The sequence below is a fragment of the Xyrauchen texanus genome, unplaced genomic scaffold (assembly GCF_025860055.1).
Source record: "Xyrauchen texanus isolate HMW12.3.18 unplaced genomic scaffold, RBS_HiC_50CHRs HiC_scaffold_218, whole genome shotgun sequence".
NCBI lineage: Eukaryota > Metazoa > Chordata > Actinopteri > Cypriniformes > Catostomidae > Xyrauchen > Xyrauchen texanus.
Window position 1 is genome coordinate 632 of NW_026266186.1, and position 24,469 is coordinate 25,100.

A 24,469-nucleotide genomic window follows, 5' to 3' on the forward strand; every position below is an offset into this window, starting at 1 on the left:
ACAGCTGCGGTTGTGTTGTTGTGTGTGTGTGTGTTGCATGTGTTGTTGTGTGTGTGTGTTGCATGTGTTGTTGTGTGTGTGTGTGTTGCATGTGTTGTTGTGTGTGGTTGTTGTTGTGTTGCGTGTGTTGTTGTTGTGTGTGTGTGTGGTTGTGTTGTGTGTGGTTGTTGTTGTGTTGCATGTGTTGTTATTGTGTGTGGGTGTTATTGTCTGTTGTGGTGTGTGTGTGTGTGTGTGTGTGTGTGGTTGTTATTGTCTGTGTTGTGGTGTGTGTGTGTGTGATTGTTATTGTCTGTGTTGTGGTGTGTGTGTGTGTGTGTGTGTGTGTGTGTGTGTGTGTGTGTGGTTGTTATTGTCTGTTGTGTTGTGGTGTGTGTGTGTGTGGTTGTTATTGTCTGTGTTGTGGTGTGTGTGTGTGTGTGTGTGGTTGTTATTGTCTGTTGTGGTGTGTGTGTGTGTGTGTGTGTGTGGTTGTTATTGTCCGTTGTGGTGTGTGTGTGTGTGTGTGTGGTTGTTATTGTCTGTGTTGTGGTGTGTGTGTGTGTGTGTGTGTGTGTGTGGTGGTTATTGTCTGTGTTGTGGTGTGTGTGTGTGTGTGTGTGTGTGTGGTTGTTATTGTCTGTTGTGTTGTGTGTGTGTGTGTGTGTGTGGTTGTTATTGTCTGTTGTTGTGTGTGATTGTTTTGTGTGCAGTTGTGTGATTGTGTTGTGGTGTGTTTCAGCTCAGAATGGCTTACAGTGACGGCTGAAGGACAGCAGGTGTGTCACACATCTCTTGTGAGTTGATCAACTTTATATTTCAGTTCAGTTTAATCCGTATGCTCATTGTTCTGTCAGGGATGTTTGTGGGGCTGATGGGTAAATTACATCTGATGTTTTTATTATACAAACCCTAATCAGCCAACGACTGCTTACCGTAACCGCTCACAGAAACGGTCTAGTGTGGAAATATTTATATTAGTGATGAAGCAAATGAGTCGAGCATGTGTTCATTCAGGTCCTGTGATGTGTTTAAGGTCATGGCCACGGGCTCCTGCAGGACAGACTGTAGCAATGATGTGAGGGAGCGCTCGCAGCTGCACACCGTCGGTAAGACGACATCATCATCATCATACGTGTAAGTGCCGTGTGTACTGTAGACGATGATCTCACTCATGAGTGTGCTGCAGTTTCAGGTGCCAAACTCAAGAGGAAGAAGAACTGGTTTGGAACGGCCATCTATGTGGAAGTGACATCAGAGGGAGAGAGCAGGAAAACCGCCAAATCTCACAGTTCATCCAATCCTAAATGGGACGAGCGCTTGACCCTGTAAGACACAAGCAGCCAAGACAAATAATACAAATTCATGATGGTCTATATTATATTTAACACATAATATTTGTTATTCTCAATTTCTAGTAATGTTAAAAAGAGTGTGATTTTGCTTGTTTGTGAAATTCTATCCTAAATGTAGAAAAAATGCAATCATAAACCACAGTTTCTGCAAACACACAGTTAGTGAATGTGAGGAAATGTGTTTGTGAATGTTGATGTGGCATTACAGTTGTGTGTGTTCTTGAGGTGATAATACATGCGTGTGCTGCAGGAATGTAACGGCACACTCGCAGCTGGACTTCAGAGTCTGGAGTCATCACACACTCAAAGCAGACACGCTGCTGGGGAGAGCCTCCCTGGACCTGATAGAGACACTCCGCAAACATGACGGCAAATGTACGTCCCAGTGAACTACACGTGTAATGTAAGATTGTAGAAGAGTGTTGTAATGTGTCGCTGTTGTTTCAGTGGAGAATGTTCGAGAGGTGTTGACTCTAACTGTGGACAGTAAGAATGGTGTCGTGTCCGCTGGTGAACTCACAGTCTTCCTGGACGGGCCGTCGTTTGACCCGCAGAACATGCACAATACAAACTCAACCACTGCAAACAGTAAGAACATCCACATCACTTAACATAACCTTTAACAGCTCAACATTGCCTCACTCTCTCTCTCTCTCTCTCTCTCTCTCTCAGAAGTTCATCAGAATGGAGATGCTCATCACGAGAACACAGATGAAGGTTCTGCGAGGATTCAGAACGGGTGAGATGATTTTATTCTCAGGAAAAGCTCTACGGGTGTTTTTCTGGTTCTTCATCACAGCTGCATAGTGTTAGATTTGCCAACCTCTGACTTTGTGTTTGAACGAGGAGGCTAATATTTAGAAAATGGTTAGCATAATTAATGTAAAACGTAAGCTAATGTGCGTCATCACTGTTCTATACTGTTTGCAACATAATAATCGAGCTGTCGTTTGTAAATAATGAATGATTGTTATTTTACAAACGTGTTTCTGCAGATCTGTGAACAGCACAGATGAGCTCGAGAATGAAGCCCCACCCACCTCATCTGCCAATAGTGAGATTAGCCCCTCCCCCCTCATCAATGGAGCTGAAGACTCCTCCCCCTTGCACCAAATCCCTAGTCCAGAGGCCACACCCACTGGACAGTTCGAGAGCAATGATGTGAACTGCACAGCCGGTGAGTGCTGATTTTTGTCACTGAACTAAACCAGACCTGATTTCCAAACCAGAGATCAGTGAGGTGCATCGCAGTTCAACCACAGATATGTGTAATCTCTTTGTGTGTGTGTGTGTTAGTGAATGGTGAGGGTTGTGAGGTGTCGTCTGCAGCTGATAATGTAGATGCAGCTGCTGAAACCTCCTCTTCTCCTGCGGGTGGTGCTGTTGTCTCCTCCTGTGCTGCTGCTCCTCCTCCATCATCAGCAGCAGCAGCTGCTCCCCCCGACTCCAGCTCCCCAGCCCCTGATGGAGGAAAACCATGCCAGCAGCCACCTCCAGCCGGACCAGAACCACTACCACCTGGGTCTGACACTCACGCACGCACACACACGCATACACTCTCGCACGCATATACAAGCACCACGACGCTTGTGCCAGGCTATGTGCTAGTTTAGGCCATGTGACCTGTCGAACGCCCGCTGGCAGGAGGTCACGGGACAGATCCAACAGGTGACATGGGTCGACTGACTGATGGACCACCTACTGTGCCAACTTGCCACTAACTTGCTTTAGCCACCAGGCGCTCTGCGCGTTGTTGTGAGCGTCGCTCCTCTGCCCTCCGTTGTTGTTGGAAGGCGACTGCCTCCATCTGGCCAGTAGCGTCCTTCACCAGCCTCCTCCAAAGAGGCCGATCTTGACCCAGGCTGGATCTTAGGCAGGCCAGCCTAAATGTTTCTAACTGGCGATTATGTTCTATTAGGGGGGGTCCACGTTTCGCAAGCATAGAGAAGGGAGGGAATGACCGTGGCCGAGAATACCTGAAGCTTCGTGCGTAGTGACAAACCGGGTAGCTTCCACACAGCGTTACGCAACCGATGAAAAGATAATGCCGCTCGACTGATTTGGAGTGAGACCTCTGCTGTCAAACCGGAGCTGGTCATGAGCACACTTCCCAGGTATGGAAAACACTCCACTCTCTCCACAACTGCTCCATCACCAATTGGGAGCTGTGGGGGTGGAGTGTCCGATGGTACATAATACCCAGGTGCTTAGTTTTGTTTGGGCTGATGGTAAGGCCCCATCTCTTAGTGGCATGCTCCAGGTTCATCAGCAGCGCCTCCAACTCCTCCTCCTCTGAGTGGGCAGCAGATCATCAGCATACATAACGTGGTTGACCAATAGGAAGCCATCCCTTGACCGCACCCGGGCATCAATCAACCTCTCATTATATCTGTACCAGATGGAAATTCCTCCGGTACAGCCATCGAAGGCTTCACGAACCATGTAGTCGAAATAGATATTAAATAACGTGGGAGCAAGAGGACATCTCTGTCGCACTCCAAGGTGAACCGGGAATGGCTCCGACTCCCGGCCACATAGTTTTACCCGGGCCCGCTCACCATCATGAAGGTCCTTAATGATCGCGAGCAGCGGGTCAGAGACTCCGAAAGCACGAAGAACAACCCAAAGCCCAGTTCACTGATGGTATCATAGGCCTTGAGCAGGTCAATAAAGTAGAGATGTAGGTCTTGCTGTAATTCCCTACACCTCTGCTGTAGCAGACGGACAGAGAATATGGCATCTGTGCAAGACCGCTCCTTCCTGAAACCACACTGGGTCCAGACTGTTGTTACGATGTCATGTAGGGCAGTCTGTGCACAAATGCCACCCTCCCTCAGCATTTCACTGGGGAGATCATCTCTGCCCGGTGCCTTTCCTGGTCTCAGGCTCCGGATCACCTTCAGTACTTCCTCCAAAGATGGCACCTCTTCCAGCCACCCACAGGGAGTGACTTCTTCCTCCAATATTTAAGGCACCACAGCCCCAGCAGGGTCATCCCCACTTTGTCCCACAATGTTTTCAAGGCTGAGGGACTTCCCCCTCCACCAGGACCTCACTGAAATGCTCAGAAAATCTGCAAACCTGTTCCTGGGGGTTGGAGATTGGATCACCGTTCTTTCCCCTTATGATGGTTATAGGTGTGGCGCTGCAAGTAACTTTCTTGATAGAATTAAAGAGCGATTTGTGATCGTGGGCCATTGAGCCAGACTCCATCTCCTCAGCAACCCGCAACCACCAACTATCCTTGCAGTGCCTCACGGCTCTCCGAACCTCAGAGCGAAGGCTGCGGTAAGCCGCCTCATTCTCTGATGTGGGATGCTGTAGATGATGAGAGTGGGCCTGTCACTTTTTCTCAGCCAGCCTGAACACCACCTCCTTCAGCCAGGGTTTCTGAGGAGGTCTGGACCGTGTGTCCAAAACTGCCATTGCAGTTACATGAGCCACAGCCCTAAACCTCGCCCATTCCCCCTTGACATCCGGAGGAGTGGGGGATGATGCCAACCCCAGCTGCAAGCGATGCTGAAATTCTCGTTTGCAACTTCCATCAGCTAGCCTAGACCAGGCCACTATGGGTTTGAGAGGGGTCCTGGGTTTACACCCACCACCGGAGTGGAAGAATGGCAGGCGCATCTTACAGATGACAAGTCGATGATCAGTGGGCAGATCAGCTCCACAGTAGGTCCTGGTGTCAAGGATGTGGGCCTGCATCCACTGTTCCATCACTATGTAGTCCAGCAGATGTTCTTGCTTGGACACGGCGTGCATCCATGATGTTGTGTGGATGTGCCCGATGCTGGAACTGTGTGTTGGTAATTACAAGCCCATGGGCTGCACAAAAATCTAGCAGCCTCCTACCGTTGTTATTGAGCTGATCTGGCCCATGTCTTCCAGTCACTCCTGACCAGGTGCTAGCATCATGACCAACTTGGGCATTGAAATCACCCAACATGATGATTCTATCCCGAGGGGCCACTTTAGCCAGCACCTGTGACAGGAGGTCATAGAAGGCATCTGACTCATCTGCCTTTCCCGCATCCCTCCACGGATGTTCATCTTCGGTGGGGGCTTAAGTAACCACGACCACCTCTCATTGCCTCTGGTTGAAGTAACCACTCCTCGCCTCTGGTTGATGGGAAGGCGAACCCAAAGTAACCTGGGGCTCACAGCTTCCCACTCCTCACCGCCACACTCCCACGCTCCCTTCATTCTTTTGTTCAGAAGAAGAGCCACTCCCTGTTGTTTGGCAGTCTCCTGCCCCGAGTAGAGGACTGCCACCCCTCATATTGGCAAGAGCCAGAGCCGGTCCACCGGACCTCCTGAACACCACAGAGATCCAGGCCAGTCCAGCTCCCCGACAGATGAGTGGCAGCCTCTCCTCCGCTGTGAGTGTTCGAACATTCCACGTGGCCATCCGTAGCGGCTTTTTGTTGTTTCTGGAGGAGCCTGAGGGTGAGGATTCAGTCTCCTGACTCTGCCAGATGGAGTTTGGCCAGGAGACGTCATAGACGCCTGTCCCCCCAGGGCCTCCGGCACTAGCTTACTTAAAGTTTTAATTTGTGGTTTAGTGGTAATCAGTTGAAGGTGAAGACACACTCTCTCACACACACACACACACACACACACACACAGGCGCACACACACATACACTCGCACACAGGCACACACACATACGCTCACACAGATGCACACACTCATTATCAGTGTGTGTTCATGTTCTTAGGTGGGAACAGAGGAAAGACCCTCACGGCAGAACTTACTACGTAGATCACAACACCAAAACAACAACCTGGGAGAGACCACAGCCCTTACCACTGGGGTGAGACCACCTAACCTTTTATCCTTACCACTGGGGTGAGACCATCTGACCTTAATCTTTTATCCTTACCACTGGGGTGAGACCACTTGACCTTTACCATTGGGATGAGACCACCTGACCTTAATCTTTTATCCTTACCATTGCGGTGAGACCACCTGACCTTAACCTTTTATATTTACCACTGGGGTGAGACCACTTTACCTTAACCTTTTATCCTTACCACTGGTGTCTTCACCATTGCAGAGCTGCAGGGTTCCTCACTATAAGACGTTAGTTCATAAAACAACTTTGATCACTAAACTGAGATACCAGAAAGTGGCAGTCACTATCAGTCATCCATTAATAGTTTGACCTCTTTCAATTCTGTTCAACTTCTGACTCAAATGGTGTGAGTTTGGGGCGGTACAGTCTGTTTGTCTGACCAATGAAGACAAACAGATGTGGGTGGGAGCTATGAGTGTTTGGAAACATAATATTTTAGTTTTTAGCCCTTATGGAGCATGTGAATAGTGATCTGGATCTCATTGTTTCCTCTACTATTCTCTAATGATTTTTATTTGTATTTATTTTTGTGAAGATACTAATGATCCTTGTTTGTAAAGACTGTCTCTCTCTCTCTCTCTCTCTCTCTCTCTCTCTCTCTCTCTCTCTCTCTCTCTCTCTCTCTCTCCTCGTAGCTGGGAGAGGAGGGTGGATAATCGCGGCAGGGTCTATTATGTAGATCATAACACACGCACCACCACATGGCAGCGACCCACGATGGAGTCTGTGAGGAACTTTGAACAGTGGCAGTCACAGCGCAGTCAACTGCAGGGAGCCATGCATCAGTTCAACCAGAGATACCTGTACTCGGTACTGCACACACGCACGCGCACACACTATACACACATACTCACTATACACAGACACACATACTCACTATACACATATTCACTATACACGCACACCCACAAACGCATACTCACTATACACACATCCAAATAGTCACTATACACACACACACACACATACTCACTATACACACACATACATATTCACTATACACACACACACACTCACATACATATTCACTATACACACACTCACTATACACACACTATACACACACTCATTATACACACACTGTGTGTGTGTGTGTGTGTGTGTTTGTATGATGTGTGTGTGTGTGTGTGTGTGTGTGTGTGTGTGTGTGTTTGATAGTATTGATTGATTGTCATCTGATCTCATTTGTCTCATGATGATTGACGCTTTACACACAATGATGATGTCATGTTTAAAGTTCAGTTTTCTCTGTCTCTGATTGGTTGTCAGGCGTCTATGATGTCAGCAGAGAATGATCCACTGGGTCCGCTGCCTCCGGGCTGGGGTAAGACAACACACTGACCGGGCGGCAGATATGAAAGTGTCAATATTTTTAGCATATTCTGTCCATCACGGTTATGCAAAGGCTGCCATTTGATAGACAATTTTTATTCAACGTTAACTTTACATTTAGAAAGTAAAAGAGGACGAGCTTGTCAAAAGTAAGTTCTGTCTGTCATGATGTTGAACTGATCATTGCCCTTAGTTACAATAATAATGTATTCCAGAATGCACAGCAAGTCTCTCACTTCTCTCATGAACATGTGTATTGTGTGATGCTGTCTGACAAAAATATTAAGAATATAGCGGTATATGGTTTTGCTTATATCCCCCACTCCACACTTTTAATGATGAAGTAACCCAGAGGTGTGTGTGTGTGTGTGTTCATGTTCGTGTTCTCTCAGAGCGCCGTGTGGACGCCAACGACCGCGTTTATTTCGTCAATCACAACACAAAGACGACGCAGTGGGAAGATCCACGAACACAAGGGTGAGAATCACATTATATGACCTTATTAATGCTCAAGATCCCTCACTGTGTGTGTGCCGCTCATCACGTGTGTGTGTGTGTGTGTGTGTGTGTGTGTGTGTCAGGCTGCAGAATGAAGACCCTCTGCCGGATGGCTGGGAGATTCGCTACACACGAGAGGGCGTTCGCTACTTTGTGGATCATAACACGCGCACCACCACATTCAGTGACCCTCGGACGGGCAAATCTTCTGCGTGAGTGATTGAATCTGACACTCTGAGTGTGTGTTATTATAAAGAGTGTGTTTGTGTAATTAAAGTGTGTTTGCAGCATTAAAGGGCCACAGATCGCGTACGAGCGAAGCTTCAGGTGGAAACTGGCTCACTTCCGCTATCTGTGTCAGGTATGATCACTGGACTCTTCACAACACATCACACTCTGAGTGTTTGTCATTTATAAACTGTGTTTGTGTTTCAGTCCAACGCTCTGTCCAGTCATGTGAAGATCAATGTATCCAGACAGACGCTGTTTGAAGATTCTTTCCAGCAGGTAACAGAAGCGACATCATGAAAACAATCAGACATACTGTAACTAATTAAAACGATTATTCTTTGATTTATTATGATTTTATAATGTCTTCAAATGTCTCTAAAGGAATGTTTTGTCAGTACACATACACACACACTTCTTCACGTCACTGTTCCGGTTGCTTCTACAGATCATGAACTTTAAGCCGTATGATCTGAGGAGGAGACTGTACGTCATCTTCAAAGGAGAGGAGGGACTGGACTACGGAGGCCTTGCACGGTAACACACTCACACATACACATACACACACACACACACACACACACACACACACACACACGTGCACTATACACACATAGGCACTATACACACACCATATACTCACACACACTCTATACAGACACAACATACACACATGATCATGTGAAATGTGAAATGAGTTTAAATGGATGTTATTGTACGGATCTCTGAGTTTCTGTAGTGTTTTCATTTGATGTGTGTGTGTGTGTGTGTGTGTGTCGTGTGTGCGCAGTGAATGGTTCTTCCTCCTCTCTCACGAGGTGTTAAACCCCATGTACTGTCTGTTTGAGTACGCCGGCAAGAGCAACTACTGTCTGCAGATCAACCCCGCGTCCACCATCAACCCCGATCACCTGTCATACTTCTGCTTCATCGGCCGCTTCATCGCCATGGCAAGACAAGCACACACACATCATTACACCACTGACGTGTGTGAAAGCATGTGTTATAACTCTTTATTGTGTGTGTGCAGGCACTCTTCCATGGGAAGTTCATCGACACAGGGTTCTCGTTGCCCTTCTACAAGCGCATGCTCAATAAGAAACTGATCCTGAAAGATCTGGAGTCAATCGATCCAGAATTCTACAATTCTCTCATCTGGATCAAGTGCGTCTGATTATTATTAATGATGAGGTCATGATTAGATTGAGGGTTATATTTATATCTCATATCTGATTATTATGCACATATCCTGCACACTGATAATCCCAATACAAGTCTCATATAAGCACGTCAACGAGCGCACACACACCCAGCGGTCTATCACCGTAAACATCTCTCGTTCAGGAGGAAAACATGTTTGTGTTGTTTACTAAACGTCTGTGATGTCACACATAACATCATGTCCTCATTTGTAGAGAAGTCTGAAATAATTGAGTGTGAACACCCCTTGAAATGTCGAGGGAATGCTGTATAATCAGTGTACACACGTCACAGCTTGATAAACGCTCACATCGATCCGATCACTTTATGTAGCATTCATGTCAATGGTACGTTCAGAATCAATGCCCATTAAAACAGAGTGTCCATGTAAACACATACACTGCAGTGCCAGAGCCCTTCTACCATGAGTACACTAAAAGCTTTGCATGAATTTGCATACCGTGGCGGTCCCAAAGACATTCAGTGGCCGTACTGTCGTAAAACGCTAGTTGACCGTTACACTGTCTCCTGGGATAGCCGCGGAGGTTATCTCAGTAAATAAAATCATCTCTGACAGCACTTCCCTGTCAGTGATAAGATGATGGAGAAAAGACTCTTAATATTATTTGATCTGCAAAACAAGTCCAGATTTTACAGCCTATGTCAGACGCATGGTGAGCTCAAAGCGGTGCTCAACGTTGGCGTTGACTCACTGATGCGAATCATGAAAGCAGCTTCACGATTGCTGTAATAATGTGTACAGTCACAGTCTACCGGCAGATTAATATTGTGCAGGATGACAGTTTAAGAGATTTAATTCCCACTGCAATGAATATGAAACCAATGTGGGGGAACTAATTCTTTCAATTAGTCAAACTCCCACTTTGGAGACTTTTGGAAACATTTAACGTTACTTGAATAGGTGCAACTTTAGTGGATTTCTATCTTAATACTGTAGAAGGATTTATTTGGGAAATGTTAATAAAGCATTGTTATTTTGTTTTGTTTTATTTCCTAAGATGGAAATAAATTAATTTTGGCAAGAAAATAAGTAAATATAGTGTCTATTAATAGCAAATATAATTGCCATTTAAATTGACTGACGGCACTAGTTTTACTCAACTGAGACAACGGAAAAGACAGACAGACACAGGCAGGCAGACAGCCAGCCAGACAGAGACACAATACACACACAGAGAGAGACACACAGACACAGGCAGACAGACAGAGACACACAGGCAGACAGACAGAGACACAATACACAGACAGACAGACACACACTCACAGACAGACAGATATACACACACAGAGACAGACACACACAGAGGTCACAGAGTTTTTAAAGCGCTCTATTGAGTTGGACGATGGCAGACGCTTTTGAAAAGATTGTACTATCAGACGTTGAAACAGGATTGTACTCATGACCTCACATGACCTCTGCTGATTGATTGACAGAGATAATAACATCGAGGAGTGTGGTCTGGAGATGTACTTCTCAGTCGATATGGAGATCCTGGGCAAAATCACGTCACATGACCTGAAAGAAGATGGTGCAAATGTTCTGGTGACTGAAGAGAATAAAGAGGAATATATCGGGTAATTCCTCACTACTGCAGTCACACACACAACACACACACACACGTCTGAACTGATGGTGTGTTTATGTTCTGCAGGCTGATGGCAGAATGGAGATTTTCTCGTGGTGTTGAGAATCAAACCAAAGCGTTTCTGGATGGCTTCAATGAGGTCGTGCCACTGCAGTGGCTGCTATACTTTGATGAGAAAGAGCTAGAGGTGTGTGTGTGTGTGTGTGTGTGTGTGTGTGTGTGTGTGTGTGTTCATACCTACACACAAAAAATAATTAGTGCATTATTTTGCCATGCATCAAAGTATTACAGTTTTTACAAGTTTTATTTGAGAAAATATTACCATCCAAACTTACTTAATTCAGCGTTTTTATGCCATCACAAACTGCAGCGATCAAAAGTTGTTTAAATCTATAACATATAAAATGTATAGCAGGCAATTCACACATATGCAATTTGTCAATAAAAGCATTTAATTTTAAGTCGAAATCAAGTGTCTGGAGCCACTGTGCAGTGCGACATGTAGAGAAACAGGATGTCTTTATGTCAGACCTTTAACTAAAACCTCAATGTTCTGGACCATATAACAGCTTAAATATGACAAGAGCTGCCCACTGGAACAGGCAGAGCCGTCTAACTGACATGTGAAGCGATCACAGTCTGTTTTGTCATTAAGTGCTGTTTAGAGGCAGGATTACCTGACATAAATCATATCATAATAAAAGACCAACACCTTGATTGCAAATAAAACTCACATGAAAATAGAGGAAATGTGTAGTCAGAGTATTTGACAGACGTAACTTATTGAACAAAGCAGAATATAATAAATTTCATTGCTCCTGCGTGCTCAAACAAAACTTTTGATGTCACTGACCTGGCCAACTTCTGTGGTGTTTTTTTTTTTTTTTTTAACTTAGATCTCAAATGTGCTCATTGTGTTGAACATTGTGAGCACGACTCACAAAAAGTCCTGTGTGCTTCTACTCGCTCCATCCAACCAGCCAATCAGATTTGGGCTGTGTGGATCAAGAAAGCGTTTTCTAATTTTGTGTGTTACAGTTGAAGTCAGAAGATTCCATACACTTATTTAACTTTGCCTTTTAAGCAGCTTGGAAAATTCCAGAAAATTATGTCAAGCCTTTAGATAATTAGCTTCTGATTGGAGGTGCCCTGAATTGGAGGTGTACCTGTGGATGTATTTTAAGGCCTCAGCTAAGGTTAAATGGGTAAATCAAAAGAAATCAGACAAGACCTCAGAAAAATTATTGTGGACCTCCAGAAGTCTGGTTCATCCTTGGGAGCAATTTCCAAACCCCTGAAGGCGCCACGTTCATCTGTACAAACAATAGTACACAAGTATAAACACCATGTGACCACACAGTCATCACACCGCTCAGGAAGGAGACGCATTCTGTCTCCTAGAGATGAACGTAGTTTGTGTGAAAAGTGCAAATCAATCCCAGAACAACAGCAAAGGACCTTGTGAAGATGCTGGAGGAAACAGGTGGATGAGTATCTAGATCCACAGCAAAACCAGTCCTATATGGACATCACCTGAAAGGTGCTGAGCAAGGAAGAAGCCGCTGCTCCAAAACCACCATAAAAAAGCCAGACTACAGTTTGCAAGTGCACATGGGGACAAAGATCTGAGTTTTGGAGAAATGTCCTCTGGTCTGATGAAACACATATTGAACTGTTTGGCCATAATGACCATCGTTATGTTTGGAGGGAAAAGGGTGAAGAACAGCATCCCAACCGTGAAGCATGGGGGTGCAGCATCATGTTGTGGGGGTGCTGCAGGAGGGACTGGTGCACTTCACTAAATAGATGACATCATGAGGAAGGAACATTATATGGATATATTGAAGCAACATCTCAAGACATCAGACAGGAAGTTAAAGCTCGGTCACAAATGGGTCTTCCAAATGGACAATGACCTCAAGCACACCTCCAGAGTTGTGGCAAAATAGCTCAAGGGCAACAAAGTCAAGGTATTCGAGCGGGCATCACAAAGCCCTGACCTCAATCTGATAGAACGTGTGGACAGAACAGAAAAAGCGTGTGCGAGCAATGGTGGTGCGAATGAGAGATCATATAAAGGTCAGCTGTCCGTAAACGATCTCTCTTTCGCACCACCATCCGCAGTCAGCCTTTATACCCCTCTGAGGCTTAATTAGCCTGATAAGGGAGCGGGTGTGCAGAATCACCAACTGGCCCCGCCCTCCGCCCTGTCACAGAGGCCGACAAACCTGACTCAGTTACACCAGTTCTGTCTGGAGGAATGGGACAAAATTCCAGCAACTTATTGTGAGAAGCTTGTGGAAGAATCCCCAAAACATTTGACCCAAGTTACACAATTTAAACTCAATGCTACCAAATACTAACAAAGTGTATGTAAACTTCTGCCCCACTGGGAATGTGATGAAAGAAATAAAAGCTGAAATAAATCATTCTCTCTACTATTATTCTGACATTTCACATTCTTAAAATAAAGTAGTGATCCGAACTGACCAAACACAGGGAATGAATTGTGAAAAACTGAGTTTACATACACCTTATCCAAATACATTTCAACTTCTGAGTTCAACTGTAGATGCATCAGATGATTAGAGCACAAACTATTAAATGAACTCACGTCACAGTGGACCATTTCCGTGTAAATAGTTTTGTCCTGCCAGGCGGAGCTGCCCTCCTCTGATGGGACCTATTATTCCGCTCTAGATTGGTGACCAGCACACTGTCTGTTAAGAAAAAGCAATTGTACATCAGACTGGCATTCAATGGTGCATGTTCAGGATTTCATGTGTGTGTTGCAGGTGATGTTGTGTGGAATGCAGGAAGTGGATCTTCAGGACTGGCAGAGGAACACAGTGTATCGGCACTACACTCGTAACAGCAAACAGATCATCTGGTTCTGGCAGGTGTGCATTACACACTTGCTGAACGCAACTTATCACTATATATATTTACATCAAACTTTTACATGTTAAAATTCAGGATAGAGGAACTTTAGCCAGATCTTTAGATCTTTGTCCTTTTTAAGAATCAAACTGATCTGGGCTTGTGTCATGGTTGGCGGAAGCTTTCTATTCTTTAATGATTCTGTATAAACTTCTAACAAAAGTGGAGCCAGTTCTGTAGCATAAGATCTAAAAAACTCAAGCAAAAGCCATCTGGCCCTGGAGTCTGACCTGTAAGTAAGGCCTTAATTACCTCGCCAAACTCCTCCAAGCTCATCTCAGAATCAAGAGAATTGTTTTTGCTCAGTCGTCAGTTTAGTCGTCTTGTTAAGTTCTGATGGTTCCACAAAGTTTCTAATATCTTCATCATGGTTTCTGATCTCATTTGGACAGTTTATTTACTGCATTAATTGTTTTGTCATTATTGTGTGTGTGTGTGTGTGTGTGTGTGTGTGTGTGTGTGTGTGTGTGTGTGTGCAGTTTGTGAAGGAGGTGGATAATGAGGTCCGTCTGCGTTTGATGCAGTTTGTGACTGGCACCTGCAGACTTCCGCTTGGGGGCTTCGGTGAGCTCATGGGTGAGTTAAACAAACCATCATCAGTCATGCCCCGACCCATCATCTGATATCCATCAAATAAAGACATTAAATGTCCGATCTTGACTTTCCTCCTCCAGGAAGCAACGGACCGCAGAAGTTCTGCATTGAGAAGGTTGGCAAAGAGACATGGCTGCCCAGGAGTCACACATGGTGAGTTTCATGATGTTTGGAAATGAACGTCACAGATAACGCGTCACTCGTCTGACTCCACATGCTTCTGTTGCAGCTTTAACCGACTGGATTTGCCTCCGTACAAAAGCTTCGAACAGCTGAAAGAAAAGCTGCTGTTCGCCATCGAGGAGACGGAAGGATTCGGTCAGGAGTGAAACGTCTCGCCGCTTTACGGCGTCCAGCCAAGTACAACAAACCGTGAAACTTGCACAAATAATTACCAATGTAAATAAGCTATTTTGTCATTTTAAACCAAATCTTAATCCAAGACCTCATTAAGCGATCTTTACGATAACATGATTTCACATGAATATGCAAGTGTTTCAGCTTCTCTGATCTTTTAAGTGCTGATATCGTAATAAAACACTTTTGTGCTCTGCGTTTGGCAGGTTTTTGAAATGAGCCTGAATAAAAACTATTAGAGAGGATTTTATAGTAGAATTCCAACATACGGCTCTAGTTTTATAGAGCTTTTACTGAATGATTGTAGAGCTTGATCAGGTGCCTGGGGTTTATTTACTTCTTGTGTTGATGGACATTATGTTTGATTAAGCGCTTGCATGGCTGCATACAGAGTGTGAACGATCATTTGACTCAGACAGACAGCTGTCTCACATATCATTCAGCAGGTCAGGATTGGCTCTAGACAGTATTTGCTGTTTGTCACTTTCGAGTGTAATTCAGTATTTGGAAGGGCAGCAGCTGAAGTCCGTTGTGCTTTTAGCACTTCTTTCTGTGGCCTTTTGACCGCCAGTTCAACTGTGTCCACGACTGTCTTTCATATTAAAATAAATGAATTTAAACACACGTGCACATCTCTCGTGTTCTTCACACCACAACACTGCTGAAGACCTTCATGTGATGCATGAAGATTTAGTGTGGTTTATTTCTCTTGTTAATACTATTGGTTGGTATTAGTTACTGGAAACATTTTAAAGCACAATACTTAATCAAAACCAAGATGTCCATTCTTTTATCTGAATTTCATTTGCACAATTAAAGGTAAATTCAGTTTTTAATTTACTTGACAGATGTCAAATTCCTTTTTTGTCGTGTGACATTTGAAATGTTTCAGCAATGATATTTTATTAGTGTTAAAATCACCCGTTACATTAGTCAACAACGCAGTCTAGAGAAAACATTCATTTCAATGAAATACTAATATTTTCCACGAGTCGGTTCTTTCAAGGGTGTCCAGAATAATTAAATGAGAACTTGAAAATATACTTGTAGTATCCAAGAGTGAAACGCACACAGATCTCTGGATAAATATGCTCATTTTCATCATTAATTACAATAAACACTCTTTAATCTTGTAATAATCTGCAAAAGTTGATTTTCAATCGGTCCGAAGTCTCTGTTTGTTGGACCTGTGGACTCGTCTGTCAGATGGTCTCATCGAGGTTTGTTTGTTGTTCCTCGTCTCACTTGTGCGATATTCACATTGTGCTTCTTCTTTAAATATGAAACTCTACAAAACCTCAGGCTGAGGTTTATTAATCTGTAACAATCACTTCAGAACAAAGTACGTGTTTAGATTTAAGGACCTTTGCTTCAAAAACCCTTTTTTTAGTTTCTTGTTTTCAAATATAAATATTTTATATCAGTTATTATGGCAGATGATGAAGATGAACCGTAAATCCTCATTCACAATCAATTATCTGCAGGTCATTTCATGTGAAGAGAAACGGAACAAAAGAACATTAAGGCATCTTATTAAAATACTCTGATTCCACTCGTCATGCGTTGAGTTTCTTAAGATCCAAAGAGTCTTTATGTACCTGTATTGGGTCAGAAATGAATATTACAACAGATAAACATGACATGTGTGAGAGCCTGTTTGTTGTCTTCTGTGACTGCAGGATAATCGTGCGCTTTATTGAGCCATATCACGGCCTGCTCGCGGTTGCTCAACATGTACGTCTTGCCCAACATCAGCAGGTTCTTACTGTAGAAATTTGGCTCGACTAAAATGAGACTTTGTCACGGCTACAGTCTGTCACACTCATGGAAATACAGTTAAAGTGTTTGTTTTCACGGCACCTTCTTCAGCTTTCAGGAAATATGCCAACACCTGACAGACAAAACACACAATCATTTGATTGTTTCATGACCGTTTTAGCACCAAATGTTGTAGTGGTTACAGAAACATGTCGTCTACAGTCCAAATAACGGTTCAAACGTGTGTAAGTGATTATGAGCAGCTGCATCTGTTGGTTTCTTTGACCTCTTCATAAGTCACCGTTGGAGGTGATGGAAAAATAACAGCTGCAACTTTGCATTGGTACCAGGGTAATTCAGCGAAGGCAAAACACCTGCAGGAACACAGACGGTCAGAGATCCACACACTCCTTATAGAAATCATCCATTATTATGTTTGAACACAGACTCACCAGTAACCAAGTATCTTTTGGATTGAGTTCATTTGATCACTGCAGATGTTATTAAAGATATTTCACTCGTCGAACCTGCAGATGATCTTTAATGATGTAGGAATTTCCTATTTTCACTTTGATCCTTTCATAATCGCCAACATCACTGAAACAAATGGGGTACCACTGCGGAGAAAATCATAATAAACTCAAGAGTTCCTCCAATGCGCTCACTGTAAAAAACTAATTTCCATCAGTACTCTGAAACTCAGTTATTCTGTACTTTGTGAGCAGCAAATGTAGATTCGTTTTTCTCCAGCACTCTCTTGGCGAAGTTGAAGGCCTCGTATGTGAGTCGTGTCTTGTCTTCGGTTGTGATGCTGGACAGTAAAGAGAGATCACAGAAACTCTGCATCATCACTGGACACACGAGAGGAAACACTGTCCATGACAAGATCTAATCTGCTAGCATGATCTTGATCTTGCACTCAGTACTCATATTAAGGTGCCGCTCAAACCAGCAGCCTGCAGAGAAAAACATCATGTGTACTCCCTAAATTTAGACCACTTTTACCCTTTTACCCTTTCTGTCAGATCTTGTAGTTACTGTAGATAGAGCCTTAATTGTTGGTGACTTCAACATTCACATAGATAATGAAAATGATACATTGGGATTAGCATTTATTGATATTCTCAACTCTCTTGGAGTCAGACAAAATGTAACAGGACCAACTCATCGCCATAATCATACGCTAGATTTAATTCTGTCATGTGGAGTTGATGTTGATAATGTAGAAATTCTGCAGCAGAGCGATGACATCACGGATCATTACCTCATCTCTTGTATGCTACAATCAACTAATGCTACTCAATCTACACCATGCTATCATTTAGGTAGAACTTTTCTTTTGACCACTAAAGATAGCTTCACTAATAATCTTCCAGATCTATCTCATATACTCAATAAACCCCAAAGCCCAGAAGAACTTGATGAAATAACAAAAAATATAAATGCTTCTCTAGCACTCTTGATATTGTCACCCCACTTCGATTAAAGAAATAAGCCCTGCACCATGGTACAATGATCACACTCATGCTCTCAAGAGAGCAGCTCGGAAAATGGAGCCCATGTGGAAGAACACAAAATTAGAAGTATTTTGTGGTGCATGGAAGGATAGTGTCTGTAGCTACAAACATGCACTCAAAGCTGCCAGATCAGCATATTTGAGTAAACTCATAGAACATAACCACAACGATCCTAGATGTTTATTCAGTACTGTGGATAAATTGATTAGGAATAAAGCCTCAACTGAACTAGATATTATATTATTATTGGAATTATGCAATCATCTGTCTTAGCACCTCAGAAAACAGTGTCTAATAATTTTCCTCACATGCAATTTCAATCCTTCTCTGTCATAGGTCATGAAGAACAAAACTTATCGAAACATCAATCAACAACATGTTTGTTAGATCCAATACCAACTAAGCTCTTAAAAGAGGTATCTCCTGTAATCTCAGAACCTCTTCTTAATATCATTAACTCCTCGCTATGCTTAGGACATGTCCCAAGAAACTTTAAAATGGCAGTTATCAAACCACTTATTAAGAAGCCACAACTTGATCCTGGAGAATTGACTAATTATAGACCCATTTCAAATCTCCCGTTTATGTCAGAAATACTAGAAAATGTAGTGTCCTCGCAAATATGTTCAGTTCTACAGAGAAATAGTATATATGAAGAATTTCAGTCAGGATTTAGGCCTCATCAGAGTACAGAGACTGCACTTATCAGAGTTACACATGACTCTTATCATCTGATCGCGGCTGCATTTCTCTTCTAGTGCTTTTAGATCTTAGTGCCGCATTCAACACGATCGATCAAGACATTCTCTTGAATAGGCTGGAGAATTATGTTGGAATTTGTGGAGTTGCATTAGCAAAGTTTAGGTGCTATTTAGCAGACCACTACCACTTTGTCTATGTAAATGAGGAATTGTCAAACCAAACAAAAGTAAAATATGGAGTGCCACAGGGATCAGTTTTAGGGCCTCTGCTTTTCTCCATGTATATGCTTCCCCTGGGAGATATTATCAGGAATCGTGGAATAAGTTTCCACTGTTATGCTGACGATACCCAACTTTATATTTCTTTAAAACCTGATGAGATTTCACAATTCTCCAAATTAGCAGAGTGTATCAATTAAATAAACGATTGGATTCTGACAAAACAGAGGTACTAATCATTGGACCAAAAACCTCTAAAAATAAGCCAATTAAGTCTAGACTAAAGACTCTATTTAGCCACACATATACCTAATTTATCCATCAACATTCAATTAGGCTACTTTAGTTAGATCTGCTGGAACCAGAACCATTAATCATGATCTATAACACTCCAATAAATTTAATGGCATCTACGCTAATTTTATACTATTTGTTTCCATGTCTCATCCTCGGGACTCCTATCATGAAGTCACCAGATCCACCTGCATTCCTGCTTATAGCAGTGGAGTCCGATACTGTGTCACTGAATGATGATGACTAAATGCAGCTAACATCACTTCAGTCTATTATGATGGACTTCAGAGGATGAACTGATACCAACTCTAACCATAAGACATGGGATACTTCATATGCCATTGTCTGAACCTTGGTCTTATGATGGACCACACCGAACCTCACCGAAACGACCGGCCGGTTGAACTGTGATGCACCTCACTGATTTCTGCCTGCATCACCTCGGTCTAATGATGGACTACGATCTTATAATGGAATATATAGACTAACAATTAATTACCAACAAAAGCTTCATCAGCCAATTAACAAGGACAATTGCATCAATGTGAACGTCTGCAGTTAATCCAGGATGGACTTCAAAGACATTAGTCATTAATCTTACAGTTCATACAAAGTCTGTGTTTAAACACTGTCAGTGTGTGTTCAGTTGTTGTTCTGGTTCTGATGGAGGGGGTCAGTGTGTGTGTGTGAAGTCAGTTTGTGTCTGTGTTGTTCATCCGGTCTCCTCCAGCAGGCGGCGCTCAACCACTAACTGTATAGTTATAGAATAAATGTTTACGTCTACAGCTGCAAATGACTGTTTTCATCTTTCCTCTGAATGCAGATGAATATTTCAGTAATGCTTTAATATTAACCACCTAACTGACAATATATCAATAGTTACAGATGTGAAATATAGTTCTTCTCTGACCGATCAAAATAATTAATAAATAATCACAAATTCTATTATTATGACCATCTCGACGGATCAGACTATTACGTTTTTGCAGCAAATATAATAAATGTAGATCAAATGTGTTCAATAGATTTATTTCTATCGATTTTTGTTGTTGTCATTATTCTTCACATTTCTTTAATGCAGGGCAAAGATCATTTTCAGGATTTAACCAACTGCCTTTTTAATGTTGCGTGAATAATCGACCACGAGTTTTTAAATGATGTAATCTCGAGACATGTGGTATATTTAAAACAGCGTTTGCATAGTTCACAGTAAAGGACAATATCAATAAATGAATATATATACTGTCAGCTGAGAACTATGAAGCTCGAGACGTAAATATATGAACACTGAAATGATTATTATCATTTGGATCCACTCATCACTTCAGTTAAATGAACTTTCTTTGGTCAGTCGCTAAAATATTGTGCTGCAGTTCATTTGAAACACGCGACATTCTTTTAATCTGTTTCTTCAGCATAGATGAATATTCATGACCTGTTCTGACAAACCGTCATCACATCTAACAGCGCAGAAATGAATCCCTTGAAGGGAAATCATTCTGAACAGTAGTGTCCTGAAGAGGCGGGGTTTAATGGCTCAGGCGTCGCCTCTGATTGGTCAGCTGTGATGACGTATGATTCAGACGTTAGGTCACATGGTGGAGGAAATGGCGGATGGACTTTGCAAAAAGCTTCACGTCCCTGTTTTTAATCTCTATCTTGTTTGTTTTCTGTTCAGCATGTATTGTTTTAACATCTGATTGTGATGGATGTTCGTGTGTGTGTGATGTTCAGCGCGGCGGTTCTGATTCGGTTCGTGCTGCTGTGTTTCGGAGTTTATCAGGATCAGAATCTGACAGTGAAATACACTGACGTGGATTATCACGTGTTCACTGACGCCGCCAGATTCATCACACAGGTACAAAACAAACATCACAAACTTCATTTAGGGTGCAATTTTATTTACTCTTTCGTCGGTTCTGCTCATTTATATTTTGAAAGTAATATTATGTCGTATAGGTGTTGTTTTGATTCTAAAATAAGAAATACCCCAATGCAGCAAAATTGGGAATAATAAACAATTGTTCTTAATCTTAGCAATTAATGGTATTGTTGCGTTTTTCTTCCTTGATCACTTTTTTACGAAAGGTTTAAGGGTGTCTGCTACATTTATGTGTAAGGTTTTTTTTTTTGTTGTTGTTGTTTTTAAGTAAGTATTGTTTATCTCTTGTTCACTGTTCGGCCATTTCTGACCGAATTCAATTATGTTTCTTTAATAAAAATGGTATACTTCATGCGAGTGTGTCGAGGCTTCATTTATTTTCCTACATTTGCCATATGAACGCACACAAAAAATGGGAATGGATTCAAATTTGATTGACTAAAGCAAGTGAATGTGTGAGAATATAACACAGAGCAGTTTTTTTTTTTTTTTTTTTTTTGGTCAAATAAAATCAGTATTTCAGCTAGAATGCAGAACACACAAATTTACAAATTCATCTTGTTACAACCAGGAATGATTTTCAGGATCTTTGCAGCCATCTTCTGATTGTTTTTGACGTGATATGATTTTCAAGTCATTTTTGTGTGTGATTGCAGCAATCTGCATATACAAATAAATGGTATAACTGAGAAATGTAAAGGTAGATAAGATATAAATAGCATAACCCCCCCCTCAGTGTTTTTACTTTATTGAAGTTAGTGTTATTACATTTCTTTTTTTAAATGACATGTTTGTTTTCAGTCAAACTTGACTGTGAAAAATACAAGTGTGAGTGTAAAACGGACAGTGCTCAAGGTGCATTGCTGTTAACAAAAGCTGCAGTTCTGCTACACTGGATCTCTATGAGTTCCTGTATTTTAGTTTAATCATCAAAGTAAAAGACATTTTGAATATAACTGGACTGAATTTAACTCAGAAATGCTTGTTTCTTGCTGTTACAGGGCACGAGTCCGTACAACCGATCGACTTTCCGTTACACGCCGCTGCTCGCGTTCATCCTGACGCCCAACATCCTCCTCAACGTTCACTTCGGGAAACTGCTTTTCTGTGCCGCGGATCTTCTGTGTGGACTCCTCGTCTTCAGGTTACTGGCTCTTCGTGGTGTGTCGCGGAGCTCCGCGCTTGTTTACTGCGGCCTGTGGCTCCTCAACCCGCTTCCCATCGGAGTGTCGACCCGCGGGAATGCGGAGTCTCTGCTGGCGGCGCTGGTTCTGTCCACACTTCTGTGTCTGGAGTCCAAAAGACGGACGGCTGCAGCGCTTCTGTTCGGTCTGTCTGTTCACATGAAGATCTATCCGGTCACATACGCACTGCCCATCGTTCTCTCATTGGCGAAACCGCCGTCTGCTCGAGGATTCCTCCGGAACATCATGAGATGTTTAAATAAAGATCTCGTCCTGTTTGGTGCTGTTTCTGCTTCTGTGTTCATCAGTCTCAATCTCACTTTCTATTACATGTAAGTCCTTTCAAACTAGAGACAAACTGCAACCTAACATGGCCGAGTCTAAGTGGGGGGCTGGAGGGGCCTCCCCAGTAACCTCTGATGCCCCCTAAACAAAGAACTGCCCCTCCAAAGATTGCATCCAAACACTTTCATCTACCTGTTGATTGAAAGTCATATGCTGAAATGCTCGGCATTAGTTTTGGAGAATGAAACTACAATTTAAATGCATTTTTCTTGATGTGATCGAGTGTTCATCACACGTGTGAACTCCTTCAGTAGTTCAAAGAACACCTCAGAATCGACTGAAAATACAACAGAGCTTTTATGTAACGAGTTAATTCACATACTTCAGTTTGTTTTAGAAAGAATTAGATTGGCTCTGTACACTCGTGTTGTGGTCATTGATGGATCGTTGTCCCTGTGTGTTGCAGGTATGGTTGGGAATTCCTGCACGAGTCGTATCTGTATCACGTGACCCGCACGGATATCCGTCATAACTTTTCTCCATATTTCTATATGTTGTATCTGACGGCGGAGCGGCAGTGGAGTGCTGGACTGTCCATCATCTGTTTCCTGCCGCAGTTTCTCCTGCTGCTCGTCTCTTCTCTGGCGTTTCACAGCGATCTTCCGTTCTGTTGTTTCATTCACACCACAGTGTTTGTCAGCTTCAACAAAGTGTGCACTTCACAGGTACCACACGCACCCTTATAATGAGTGACAGACACCTGCTCATTATATCTGCAGTTCTTCTGGTTTAATACTGATCAAACTGAAGTTTTTCATGTTTTGCTTGCTAACATTATTTAGCTTAGTGCATAACAGCAATTCATGCTTGAGATTTGTTTTTCTGCTTGATTATCATCGATGTGATCTGACGCGGAGAGTGTTTTTCTCCGGCAGTATTTTCTCTGGTATCTGTGTTTACTGCCGCTGGTTTTGCCTCGTCTGAGCTTCAGTTTGACTCGAGGGTTCCTGATGCTGCTGTTGTGGTTTGTTGGACAGGTGAAATAAATATGAACTTTTATGAATGGAGGGAGTTTGAGATTTTCCTAAATGACTCATTGACAGTGATGTTGTTTCAGGCTGTGTGGCTGATTCCTGCGTATTATCTGGAGTTTGAGGCCTGGAACAGTTTTGCTGTTGTTTGGATCGCTGGTCTGCTGTTTCTCCTCATAAACTCCTTCATTCTGACTCAAATCATCTCTCATTACAGACCTGCAGACGTCCAGACAAAGAAAACCAACTGACAGACAAACATTTAAACATTCACTGTGTTTAACACGATTGTGTTTGAGCATTGAGACGTGTTGTACTATAAAATAAAACATGAACTGTTCTGTGAATATTTCCATCATGTAAAGTTGTGAAATAGTTTTTCATTAAATGGTAAATATTGTGTGTTTCTTTGGAACTAAATAAGGATATTGATCTGGAGATCTTCAGAAGGCCAGCAGATGATGTGAGACAGCTTTTGTGTATATTGGAGGACATGATCTGTCTCACTGACCTGATCATGTTGCATGAACACAAACCGTAAGTTTGATTGGAGGAATTATTGAAAACGTCATTAATTGAGTCAAACAGAAGAGAACTGTTACTCATGTAAAGTATTTGTAATCGTGTCATTGAATGTGTCTGAAAGTGTT

At 42.7% G+C, this 24,469-nt stretch overlaps 2 protein-coding genes and 1 pseudogene across 2 annotated transcripts; 2 read left to right on the plus strand and 1 right to left on the minus strand.

Annotated features, from left to right (window-relative positions):
• Positions 1-580: 580 nt before the first annotated feature.
• On the plus strand, positions 581-15,568 carry LOC127641886 (NEDD4-like E3 ubiquitin-protein ligase WWP1). Its single transcript, XM_052124704.1, has 24 exons — positions 581-776; positions 1,016-1,088; positions 1,169-1,307; positions 1,585-1,709; positions 1,782-1,922; positions 2,007-2,073; positions 2,330-2,511; positions 2,631-2,856; positions 6,055-6,150; positions 6,828-7,002; positions 7,462-7,516; positions 7,917-8,001; positions 8,106-8,234; positions 8,311-8,383; positions 8,458-8,529; positions 8,699-8,787; positions 9,041-9,200; positions 9,281-9,414; positions 10,906-11,046; positions 11,124-11,244; positions 13,853-13,957; positions 14,477-14,573; positions 14,672-14,744; positions 14,821-15,568. The coding sequence occupies exons 2-24, from the start codon at positions 1,019-1,021 to the stop codon at positions 14,918-14,920; spliced, it is 2,655 nt and encodes an 884-aa protein (XP_051980664.1). The 5' UTR covers positions 581-776; positions 1,016-1,018; the 3' UTR covers positions 14,921-15,568.
• A 936-nt stretch (positions 15,569-16,504) lies between these two features.
• On the minus strand, positions 16,505-17,555 carry LOC127641885 (regulator of microtubule dynamics protein 1-like; annotated as a pseudogene).
• Positions 17,556-21,039: 3,484 nt separating this feature from the next.
• On the plus strand, positions 21,040-24,469 carry pigm (phosphatidylinositol glycan anchor biosynthesis, class M). Its single transcript, XM_052124706.1, has 5 exons — positions 21,040-21,295; positions 22,321-22,835; positions 23,255-23,513; positions 23,724-23,825; positions 23,906-24,469. The coding sequence occupies exons 1-5, from the start codon at positions 21,143-21,145 to the stop codon at positions 24,068-24,070; spliced, it is 1,194 nt and encodes a 397-aa protein (XP_051980666.1). The 5' UTR covers positions 21,040-21,142; the 3' UTR covers positions 24,071-24,469.